The 12,443-nt window shown below is 43.5% G+C and overlaps 1 protein-coding gene across 3 annotated transcripts; it reads left to right on the top strand.

Annotated features, from left to right (window-relative positions):
- Positions 1-325: 325 nt before the first annotated feature.
- Positions 326-12,070, top strand: dck (deoxycytidine kinase). 3 transcript variants are annotated; one of them, XM_035759264.2, is made up of 7 exons: positions 326-553; positions 938-1,053; positions 4,198-4,391; positions 9,326-9,473; positions 9,690-9,805; positions 11,118-11,217; positions 11,706-12,070. In XM_035759264.2, exons 1-7 carry the CDS (start codon positions 463-465, stop codon positions 11,799-11,801), a joined length of 861 nt encoding a protein of 286 aa, XP_035615157.1. In that variant the 5' UTR covers positions 326-462; the 3' UTR covers positions 11,802-12,070. The 3 variants fall into 3 exon arrangements, with proteins under 3 accessions (XP_035615157.1, XP_035615155.1, XP_035615156.1); XM_035759262.2 differs by having other exon boundaries at positions 896-1,053; positions 11,729-12,070; XM_035759263.2 differs by having other exon boundaries at positions 329-553; positions 11,729-12,070.
- The last annotated feature ends 373 nt before the right edge of the window (positions 12,071-12,443 follow it).

Here is a 12,443-nt window from a genome sequence, read left to right as displayed (position 1 = left end):
AAATTGTAATTATTCGCCTACCTCATGCCTTTTGCACACAACGTATATAGACAATTTTTTTCAACTGTGTTATTGACTTGTTAATTGTTTACTCCATGTGTAACTCTGTCTGTTCACACTGCTATGCTTTATCTTGGCCAGGTCGCAGTTGTAAATGAGAACTTGTTCTCAACTAGCCTACCTGGTAAAATAAATAAATAAAACCTTCGTTGAATAGGATCGTTATAACCAGAGGTGCAACAAACAGTAAAATAGTAGGTGGGGCGATCTCCCTCCTACCACAGACTTGAGGAAACTCCCATGATAGGCTGCTTACAGTGTGACTAAGCTGTTGCCGCCAGTTTCAGCCACAACGCGCCATCTGAACCAATTGCATCTGAATTGAAGATACAGTCCAGAAAGCTGAAACGAAACCTTAGAGTTCATGACAAATAGACCACATATCTAAAACATCAAATAAAAATGTCCCCCACGCCGCCGAAGAGAGCAGGTCCTAGTCTCTTAAACGACACTATGGACAAGACTAAACGAATTTCAATAGAAGGCAACATTGGTAAGTAAATGCTAGTTTAATCTGGTCACCAAATTGGATGTAGGATTGCTAAAAGTAATACAATTGCTATACTGTCCCTAGCTAACTCGTAACTAAAACGTTTAACTATAGAGCGTGCCTTGTCGCTAGCGTTGATTAAATAAAATAATGTAACGTTAGCTGATGCGCAGGATAAGTAAAGATTAAACACATTGTCATAGTCATTTTATTTTAATGTCACGCACCAAGGCTTCCGTGTTATTCTAGTGAGAAATGTAGTCACAATACTGTAGTTATTTTTAACTGAAATGTCCTTAAAGATTGTAAATAGATATTGATATGGTTGAACTTGAAATTGTATAGCAGCCGGAGAAATGGAAACTGACTTCAGTATCATTTCCGCAGCGGCGGGCAAATCTACATTCGTGCGCCTTCTGGAAGAGCAGAGCAAAGACTGGGAAGTAGTGCCGGAACCCATCGCCAGGTGGTGCAATGTACAAACACAACACAGCGAGTTTGAGGTACAGTATGCTTATCTGACCGAACTTTCACCCATCCCTCAAATGAGTTTGACCTGTGATTAATGAACACACACAGAGACGGTATACATACTAACCCATGCAAAGAGTTCAACTTCAGATGGTAAGATTGGCCACTACTTGCATGTCTCATGCATACATGTCTGGATCAGGGCTGAATATTTCTGACCTATAGATAAGTGGAAGAGAGTGTTATTTATCCGCTCTCTCCCTAGTGTTTTAAAGTTCTATCCAGTTACTAACACCAGGAATTGATCAGAAATTAGATTAGGGATGCGTCCCAAATGGCACCCTATTCCCTATGTAATGCTCTACTTTTGACCAGGGCCCATAGTGCTGTAGTCATGTAAGTAGTGTACTATTTAGGGAATAGGGTGCCATTTTGAACGTAACCTAGATAACATTAATCCCTGGAGGAATGAACTGAGAAACCAGTCAGAGAGGAACCCTGAATGTTGTCATAATGGGACAGCTGCTAGTAAGGATTTAGTCAGGGTGTATGGCAGGGGTAAGCAAACCTCTTCACGGAGTGCCACAGGTAATGCAGGGTATTGTTCTAACTAGGCACCACACCTGACCAACTGGGCTCATTGATCAGTTTAATGATTCAACAGTTCAACAGTAAATTGAACAGTTCTGGTCTTCCTTTGTCAATTAAATAAAAAAATTAAGTGCCTGCGTCACTCCAGAACCAGGGTTGCCTACCCCTGGTGTACGGATATTTAAAATGTAAATCTTGTGTCGATACATATTTTTCTGTGTGTGTGATAGCTCTGTGGCATGATAGACAGCTCTGTTTCATGCCTTCCCTTAGTATGACAGTGTGCATTGAGAGTGAGTGTGTGTGTTTGGGTTGGGGGTATCGAGATGTTAATACCTTCATACCGTTCCTGTATCATAAGGGAGTATACAGTATTACCGGCAGTGCATACAAGGGGCGCTATTTCTTTCCAAATGTATTTATTTACCGTGAGCAGATTCTCTGCAGTAACCTAGAAGTGTGATCTTGCAAGCTAGCCACATATCTAGCAAGTTAGCAAACCAAGTGCATAGCTGGATTCCTGAGCTGGAGATAATTTATTTGTCACATCGTAGATAGTTAAAGTGGCAATATGTAACTTTTTGGGTGACCTTACCAAATTCACATAGAAATATGAGTTATAGACCTAGTATTCTACTTGAAAGCAAGTCTAAGAAGCGGTAGATATGTTCTATGTGCGCTATTTCTATACTCCCCATTCTTAAGTTTTGTTTTTGTATCTTTTACTCTCTGGTTTGTACACCAGCTTCAAACAGCTGAAACAACAATATTATTGGTTATTGAAAGTATATTTCACAGCGGTTTGGATGGTACAATGATTCCTCTACACTATACTATCTTATTTTGTCACAAACTGAAATTAGGCTAACTATTTGAGTTTTAGCAACAAGGAATTGGCGGTGCAACTTGAACTTATAGTTAGTTCTAAGCGTTGGCATAGCACGCAACCCCACAGCCAATTATTGTTATTCATTTTTTTTTTTTTTTTTTACGGTATTCTAAATCCCCCTGTATACGGTACATACTGTCCTCGTCTAGTGTGTGTGTACAGTATGTGCTGTGTTTAGAATAATACAGCAGCTGCCATCTGTCCCACTCTGCACTGGTCAGTGTCTGTTCGAATAGACATCCAGGGGAAAGATGGCCCCCACCCTGAACAGCTGAGTATGGTGACGGGGCAGGGCACCACTACTGATCACCACTACACCCTGGCTGCCCCACCCAACATACATCACCCCACCACAATCTTCAGTTCAATCATGTCAAATATGTCTGTCCTACTATTTCAGTCCCTCTACATAGTCAGCTGGGTTTGTCCACTGTAATATCAAGAGGTATTCTGACATTGTTACACCACATGGTGAATAAGTACTATGCCCATCCCCAACACTCTCCCACCACCATTAGAATCAGACACGCTACCTTTGGATGTTTTCATTGAGAAATGCCAGTGGTGTAAAGTACTTAAGTAAAAAATACTTTAAAGTACTTCTGAAGTAGTTTTTTGGGGTGTCTGTACTTTACTATTTATATTTTTGACAACTTTTACTTTACAGCATTCCTAATTAAAATTATGTACTTTTTACTACATACATTTTCCCTGACACCCAAAAGTACTGTTGCTTTTGAATGCTTAGCAGAACAGAAAAATTGTCAAATTCATGCACTTATCAAGATAACATCCCTGGTCGTCCCTACTGCCTCTGATCTGGCTGACTCACTAAACACACATGCTTCGTTTGTAAATGATGTTGGAGTGTGCCACTGCCTATCTGTAAATACATTTAAAAAACTAGAAAATGGTGCCATCTGGCTTGCTTAATATAATATAATTGAAATTATTTATACTTTTACTTATAGTTTTAAAGTATAATATTTTAGCAATTACATAGAATTTTGATACTTAACTATGTTTAAAACCAAATACTTTAGACTTTTTCTCAAGTAGTATTTTACTGGGTGACTTTCTCTTTGACTTGAGTCATTTTCTATTAAGGTATCTTTACTTTTACTGAAGTATGACAATTGGGTACTTTATCCACCACTGGAAATTGCTACTTAATTTTTACACTGACCACACCCATGCCGAAATTGAAGAGAGGTTTTGAATGATGAGTTATGTGTGCAGTGACCAAACTGGAAACACATTCCGTATCCTGTGGTCAGATTGGACCACCTAACCAACCACACACACACACACACACACACACACCAGCGGAGGCTGCAAATGGGGCGGCAGGGTAGCCTAGTGGTTAGAGCGTTGGACTAGTAACCGAAAGGTTGCAAGTTAAAATCCCTGACAAGGTACAAATCTGTCCTTCTGCCCCTGAACAGGCAGTTAACCCACTGTTCCTAGGCCGTCATTGAAAATAGGAGGAGCGGGGTGACGTGAGAGAACTTGGGAAGGTTGAACACCAGACGGGCTGCGGCGTTTTCTTTGATTCGTAACTCTTTGATTATAACTGTATTGCTGTGGTATTTCTGTGGTTGGTATTCTTTGATGTGCACAGGTATACAGTACACTTAATGGTACTGTATCTCTCTTAGCCACAGTATTAAACCCACCTTCTCCTCTTTGTCCCCAGGAGCTGACCATGTCCCAGAAGAATGGTAGTAACGTGCTGCAGATGGTGTATGAGAAGCCAGAGAGATGGGCCTACACCTTCCAGACCTACGCTTGCATGAGCAGGGTCCGCGCCCAGATGAAATCCACCAATGGGAAGCTCAGAGAGGCAGAGAACCCTGTGCAGTTCTTCGAGCGCTCCGTCTACAGTGACAGGTATGGATGAACAGGACATCTCACCAGGAGAGTCAACCTTGATAACGTTACATGTCGTCTTAGATTGGATAGGGTCTAAGATATGATACCAAGGATAGGGTTTAGAGTTCTACTTCCAAGGAAATAGTTCTCTAACATTGCTTCTAAGCACACCACTCTCATCTGTCCTTTGTTGTTGTTGTTGTCATTGTCCAGGAACATCTTTGTTGTTGTTGTCATTGTCCAGGAACCTCTTTGTTGTTGTTGTGTCTGTGTCCAGGAACATCTTTGTTGTTGTCATTGTCCAGGAACAGCTTTGTTGTTGTCATTGTCCAGGAACATCTTTGTTGTTGTCATTGTCCAGGAACATCTTTGTTGTTGTCATTGTCCAGGAACCTCTTTGTTGTTGTTGTGTCTGTGTCCAGGAACATCTTTGTTGTTGTCATTGTCCAGGAACATCTTTGTTGTTGTTGTGTCTGTGTCCAGGAACAGCTTTGTTGTTGTTGTGTCTGTGTCCAGGAACAGCTTTGTTGTTGTTGTGTCTGTGTCCAGGAACAGCTTTGTTGTTGTTGTGTCTGTGTCCAGGAACAGCTTTGTTGTTGTTGTGTCTGTGTCCAGGAACAGCTTTGTTGTTGTTGTGTCTGTGTCCAGGAACAGCTTTGTTGTTGTTGTGTCTGTGTCCAGGAACAGCTTTGTTGTTGTTGTGTCTGTGTCCAGGAACAGCTTTGTTGTTGTTGTGTCTGTGTCCAGGAACAGCTTTGTTGTTGTTGTGTCTGTGTCCAGGAACAGCTTTGTTGTTGTTCAAATCAAATCAATTTTTTATTTGTCACATACACATGGTTAGCAGATGTTAATGCGAGTGTAGCGAAATGCTTGTGCTTCTAGTTCCGACAATGCAGTAATAACCAACAAGTAATCTAACTAACAATTCCAAAACTACTGTCTTATACACAGTGTAAGGGGATAAAGAATATGTACATAAGGATATATGAATGAGTGATGGTACAGGGCAGCATACAGTAGATGGTATCGAGTACAGTATATACATATGAGATGAGTATGTAGACAAAGTAAACAAAGTGGCATAGTTAAAGTGGCTAGTGATACATGTATTACATAAGGATGCAGTCGATGATATAGAGTACAGTATATACGTATGCATATGAGATGAATAATGTAGGGTAAGTAACATTATATAAGGTAGCATTGTTTAAAGTGGCTAGTGATATATTTACATCATTTCCCATCAATTCCCATTATTAAAGTGGCTGGAGTTGGGTCAGTGTCAATGACAGTGTGTTGGCAGCAGCCACTTTATGTTAGTGGTGGCTTTTTAACAGTCTGATGGCCTTGAGATAGAAGCTGTTTTTCAGTCTCTCGGTCCCAGCTTTGATGCACCTGTACTGACCTCGCCTTCTGGATGATAGCGGGGTGAACAGGCAGTGGCTCGGGTGGTTGATGTCCTTGATGATCTTTATGGCCTTCCTGTAACATCGGGTGGTGTAGGTGTCCTGGAGGGCAGGTAGTTTGCCCCCGGTGATGCGTTGTGCAGACCTCACTACCCTCTGGAGAGCCTTACGGTTGAGGGCAGAGCAGTTGCCGTACCAGGCGGTGATACAGCCCGCCAGGATGCTCTCGATTGTGCATCTGTAGAAGTTTGTGAGTGCTTTTGGTGACAAGCCAAATTTCTTCAGCCTCCTGAGGTTGAAGAGGCACTGCTGCGCCTTCTTCACGACGCTGTCTGTGTGAGTGGACCAATTCAGTTTGTCTGTGATGTGTATGCCGAGGAACTTAAAACTTGCTACCCTCTCCACTACTGTCCCGTCGATGTGGATAGGGGGGTGTTCCCTCTGCTGTTTCCTGAAGTCCACAATCATCTCCTTAGTTTTGTTGACGTTGAGTGTGAGGTTATTTTCCTGACACCACACTCCGAGGGCCCTCACCTCCTCCCTGTAGGCTGTCTCGTCGTTGTTCGTAATCAAGCCTCGTCCGCAAACTTGATGATTGAGTTGGAGGCGTGCGTGGCCACGCAGTCGTGAGTGAACAGGGAGTACAGGAGAGGGCTCAGAACGCACCCTTGTGGGGCCCCCGTGTTGAGGATCAGCGGGGAGGAGATGTTGTTGCCTACCCTCACCACCTGGGGGCGGCCCGTCAGGAAGTCCAGTACCCAGTTGCACAGGGCGGGGTCGAGACCCAGGGTCTCGAGCTTGATGACGAGCTTGGAGGGTACTATGGTGTTGAATGCCGAGCTGTAGTCGATGAACAGCATTCTCACATAGGTATTCCTCTTGTCCAGATGGGTTAGGGCAGTGTGCAGTGTGGTTGAGATTGCATCGTCTGTGGACCTATTTGGGCGGTAAGCAAATTGGAGTGGGTCTAGGGTGTCAGGTAGGGTGGAGGTGATATGGTCCTTGACTAGTCTCTCAAAGCACTTCATGATGACGGAAGTGAGTGCTACGGGGCGGTAGTCGTTTAGCTCAGTTACCTTAGCTTTCTTGGGAACAGGAACAATGGTGGCCCTCTTGAAGCATGTGGGAACAGCAGACTGTTATAGGGATTGATTGAATATGTCCGTAAACACACCGGCCAGCTGGTCTGCGCATGCTCTGAGGGCGCGGCTGGGGATGCCGTCTGGGCCTGCAGCCTTGCGAGGGTTAACACGTTTAAATGTCTTACTCACCTCGGCTGCAGTGAAGGAGAGACCGCATGTTTTCATTTCAGGCCGTGTCAGTGGCACTGTATTGTCCTCAAAGCGGGCAAAAAAGTTATTTAGTCTGCCTGGGAGCAAGACATCCTGGTCCGTGACTGGGCTGGGTTTCTTCTTGTAGTCCGTGATTGACTGTAGACCCTGCCACGTGCTTCTTGTGTCTGAGCCGTTGAATTGAGATTCTACTTTGTCTCTGTACTGACGCTTAGCTTGTTTGATAGCCTTGCGGAGGGAATAGCTGCACTGTTTGTATTCGGTCATGTTACCAGACACCTTGCCCTGATTAAAAGCAGTGGTTCGCGCTTTCAGTTTCACACGAATGCTGCCATCAATCCACGGTTTCTGGTTAGGGAATGTTTTTATCGTTGCTATGGGAACGACATCTTCAACGCACGTTCTAATGAACTCGCACACCGAATCAGCGTATTCGTCAATATTGTTATCTGACGCAATACGAAACATGTCCCAGTCCACGTGATGGAAGCAGTCTTGGAGTGTGGAGTCAGCTTGGTCGGACCAGCGTTGGACAGACCTGAGCGTGGGAGCCTCTTGTTTAAGTTTCTGTCTGCAGGCAGGGATCAACAAAATGGAGTCGTGGTCAGCTTTTCCGAAAGGGGGGCGGGGCAGGTTCTTATATGCGTCGCGGAAGTTAGAGTAACAATGATCCAAGGTTTTACCACCCCTGGTTGCGCAATCGATATGCTGATAAAATTTAGGGAGTCTTGTTTTCAGATTAGCTTTGTTAAAATCCCCAGCTACAATGAATGCAGCCTCCGGATAAATGGTTTCCAGTTTGCAAAGAGTTAAATAAAGTTTGTTCAGAGCCATCGATGTGTCTGCTTGGGGGTGGATATATACGGCTGTGATTATAATCGAAGAGAATTCTCTTGGTAGATAATGCGGTCTACATTTGATTGTGAGGAATTCTAAATCAGGTGAACAGAAGGATTTGAGTTCCTGTATGTTTCTTTCATCACACCATGTCTCGTTAGTCATGAGGCATACGCCCCCGCCACTCTTCTTACCAGAAAGATGTTTGTTTCTGTTGGCGCGATGCGTGGAGAAACCCGTTGGCTGCACCGCCCCGGATAGCGTCTCTCCAGTGAGCCATGTTTCCGTGAAGCAGAGAACGTTACAGTCTCTGATGTCCCTCTGGATTGCTACCCTTGCTCGGATTTCATCAACCTTGTTGTCAAGAGACTGGACATTGGCAAGGAGAATGCTAGGAAGTGGTGCACGATGTGCCCGTGTCCAGAGTCTGACCAGAAGACCGCTACGTTTCCCTCTTTTACGAAGTCGTTTTTTGTGGTCGCTGCATGGAATCAATTCCGTTGACCTGTTTGTAAGGCAGAACACAGGATCCGCGTCGCGGAAAACATATTCTTGGTCGTACTGATGGTGAGTTGACGCTGATCTTATATTCAGTAGTTCTTCTCGACTGTATGTAATGAAACCTAAGATGACCTGGGGTACTAATGTAAGAAATAACAAGTAAAAAAACAAACTGCATTAGTTTCCTAGGAACGCGAAGCGAGGTGGCCATCTGTTGGCGCCGGAAGATTATGTGTCTGTGTCCAGGAACAGCTTTGTTGTTGTTGTTTCTGTGTCCAGGAACAGCTTTGTTGTTGTTGTTTCTGTGTCCAGGAACAGCTTTGTTGTTGTTGTGTCTGTGTCCAGGAACAGCTTTGTTGTTGTTGTGTCTGTGTCCAGGAACAGCTTTGTTGTTGTTGTGTCTGTGTCCAGGAACAGCTTTGTTGTTGTTGTGTCTGTGTCCAGGAACAGCTTTGTTGTTGTTGTGTCTGTGTCCAGGAACAGCTTTGTTGTTGTTGTGTCTGTGTCCAGGAACAGCTTTGTTGTTGTTGTGTCTGTGTCCAGGAACAGCTTTGTTGTTGTTGTGTCTGTGTCCAGGAACAGCTTTGTTGTTGTTGTGTCTGTGTCCAGGAACAGCTTTGTTGTTGCTGTGTCTGTGTCCAGGAACAGCTTTGTTGTTGCTGTGTCTGTGTCCAGGAACAGCTTTGTTGTTGTTGTGTCTGTGTCCAGAAACAGATTTGTTGTTGTTGTGTCGGTTTCATTTCAGTCATTTAGCAGATGCTCGTATCAAGAGAAACTTACAGCAGTGAGTGCATACATTTTCTTACCTTTTTCATACTGGTCCAACGTGGGAATCGAACCCACAACCCTGACATTGCAAGCGCCATGCTCTACGGGAAATCAGGTACATTTTTGTTGTTGTTGGGTCTGTTTCCAGGTACATCTTTGCGGCAAACCTGTATGAGAGTGAGTGTCTGAACGAGACAGAGTGGTCCATCTACCAGGACTGGCACGGCTGGCTCCATAAACAGTTTGGAAAACACATCGAGCTGGATGGCATCATCTACCTCCGAGCCGCACCAGAGGTCAGCAACTAATTTGACCTCACTACATGTTCATCAGGAACTTACCGTACAAAACATTTAAATTACATTGTAGTTGATTATATAGTGTAGCCTATTGTTTTTTAATGTACTGGAATACACCTCATGCTAAAAAGAAGATTAAAATAAATTTAAATTAAGGTACACTTATACCTGTGTGGTAACAATGTAATTACACTGGTCCTTGTGTGTGTGTAGAGATGCATGGAGAGGCTGCATCGGAGAGGCAGAGAGGAGGAGCAGGGCATTCCACTGGAGTACCTGGAGAAACTTCACTTCAAACACGAGAGCTGGCTGCAGCACAAAACCATGTGGTGAGAGGGAGGAAGGGAGGGACTGTTGGTGGTATTGTGAGGGAGGAAGGGAGTGTTGGTATTGTGAGGGAGGAAGGGAGTGTTGGTATTGTGAGGGAGGAAGGGAGTGGGTTGAGGCAGGGATGTGTGTCTGCGCATGTGTGTGTAGGAGCATTAAATAAAAAGCTTAAACCTTTACATTTTATAGATGGATGTAACCTCGTATCCAGGCTATTGCGCACATCACATGTAAGACTGGGATATCAACCACTCAAAGTTGGCCTTAGTGGAAGTGACCATAAAATTCTATGGGAGTGATCTAGTGAGTAAAGTATATGTCATCATTTAATTTGAGGGAATCACACGACTGAGTCGTGGCTCTGTGCTTGTGGTGTGCTAGTGTACGAGGGAGGCCAAGTTTGATGTGTTGGTCCACCAGGCTTTATGCATTTGGGTGGAAGTGTGGGAACAAGATTAAGGTGGACGAGACAGGAAACAGGCTTGTTTCTGAGGTCTATTGTGAGCTGTGAATTTCCTTACAAAGATGGATGTCTTCCCTTACAAAGCCATTTCTGCTTAAACCCTCAGTTGCTTTTTACAACAGAAGCCTCCCCACTGCTTGTGTGGTGAGGGAGAAAAAATAGAGTTTGAACAAAAGCATTGGTTTTGGCCCAGCCATAGCCGCTGGGCTGGCTTGGGGATATGAGGGACAATGAAGGTCATTAGAGTGAGTGGGATTTAGCGCAAAAACGCACCTTTCCCCAAGCCCAGTCCAGCGGCTATGGCTGGACAAAACCCACATGTTTTTGTTCAAACAAAAAAATGTATCTCTCACAACACAAGCAGTGGGGCGGCTTCTGTGGGGAAAAGAAACTGCAGATCGGGGCTCAGATCCGCAGTTGTTTTTCACAACAGAAGCTGCCCCAATGCTTTTGTTGTGAGAGTGAAGAAATAAAGTAGGGCTGGGCCAAACCCCTGTTTTTCCATCAAACTCTATTTTTTCTCTCTCAACACAATCAGCTTCTGTTGTGAAAAGCAACTGCAGATCCAGGCTTTAAATGAAATAACCTTTCAATAACAAGGAAACAACCATCAAGAATCCTGACCTGAGTAAAAAATATGTTGTTTATTGCATAAGCGGTCTGTGTGTGTGTGTGTGTGTGTGTGTGTGTGTGTGTGTGTGTGTGTGTGTGTGTGTGTGTGTGTGTGTGTGTGTGTGTGTGTGTGTGTGTGTGTGTGTGTGTGTGTGTGTGTGTGTGTGTGTGTGTGTGTGTGTGTCTTGCGTTGTTGTCACTAACCGTATGTCCCATTCCCTCTTGGCCCTGACCCACAGCATGGAGTATAAGTATTTGAATAACGTGCCCATTCTGACGCTAGATGTTAACGAAGATTTCAAAGTTGACCAGGTCAAGGGTGCGGACATGGTGGAAAAGGTAAGAATACAGCCCATTTGTTTTTCATGGAAAGTGGTTGTTTTTAATGCAGCAGTGTCTTCAGAAGTATCTAGATGTGACTATATTTTGCTGGTATTTTTGAAACATGCTGTTTGGAGGGTAGTAGTGAAAAACATCCTGTTATCACTGACTACAGTTGAATTATTAGTAGAGGGATGTTGATAAAGATACGCACCCAGACACACACAGACTCAACGTTTAATTTATGGAAATGAGGCCTGAAGAGCTGCTAATGTAGCCATTGAATGTTGAGGGTAAACACAGATGCTACAACTGATATCAAAAAATAAATTAGTAAAACACACACACATTGAGGTAAATTGTTCCTGCACTTCCTGTCCAGTGGTAGTACTGTCATCCTCTCGCACGTCTAAGCTTTGCTCCATATTGTGTCCACATCAAATGTTTAGACTGACCTGACACACCAATTACATTGACGCTAATCCATATTCATTGTGTGCTAACAGCTTGTTATGTGCTTTTCATCCAGGTCAAAGAGTTTCTCAGTACCTTGTAAACAACTGATGACCATCACATCCTGCACTGAAGGGGAGCAGATGTGAGGAGACATGTGGAACCTGACATCCTTTTTTGTAATGAATGATTTTGATTATTTGTATATTATATTTTTAAAGAATTTTAAATGTATTTCACTGCATGGGTACTATAATGATTTTGTATAGCTTGGTTTCACTTTCATGGCGTGTGGTGTTGTTATTTAAGCAATATGAATGAGATGGGGAGAAAACATTGATATGTATTTCATCATTGGTAATCATTTGGACGGTTTAATGAAAACCTCAAATAAAATAGGCCTGCCAGTATGAGGGAACCTACGGACATTTGTGTGATTCTTGTGGAAACAAAAAAAGTCCCTGTAAACCCTACCTGAAGTGCATAGCATATGCCCAGAAGATGGAGCTATACTCAACTAATATATGGAGGGTCAGTGAACAGCCTATAATCTACAAAATAAAATAGGTTGTCACAGGTGAAAAGGTGTACTTGTAAGGTAAACCTTTCATGTGCATGAAATATAAAGGTAACTGCCAGAAGAAAAGAAAAACCAACAGAAAGCGTCTTGTTGGACCACGAGCCGCCAGAGCTGCTTCAATGAGCCTTGGCATAGATTCTACAAGTGTCTGGAACTGTATTGGAGGGATGTGACACAATTCTGCAACAAGAAATTCCATATTTGGTTTTTT

Source organism: Oncorhynchus keta, chromosome 9 (assembly GCF_023373465.1).
Source record: "Oncorhynchus keta strain PuntledgeMale-10-30-2019 chromosome 9, Oket_V2, whole genome shotgun sequence".
Classification (NCBI taxonomy): domain Eukaryota; kingdom Metazoa; phylum Chordata; class Actinopteri; order Salmoniformes; family Salmonidae; genus Oncorhynchus; species Oncorhynchus keta.
Note: the sequence above shows the minus strand (reverse complement) of the source record. Positions and strands in the feature narration are given on the sequence as shown.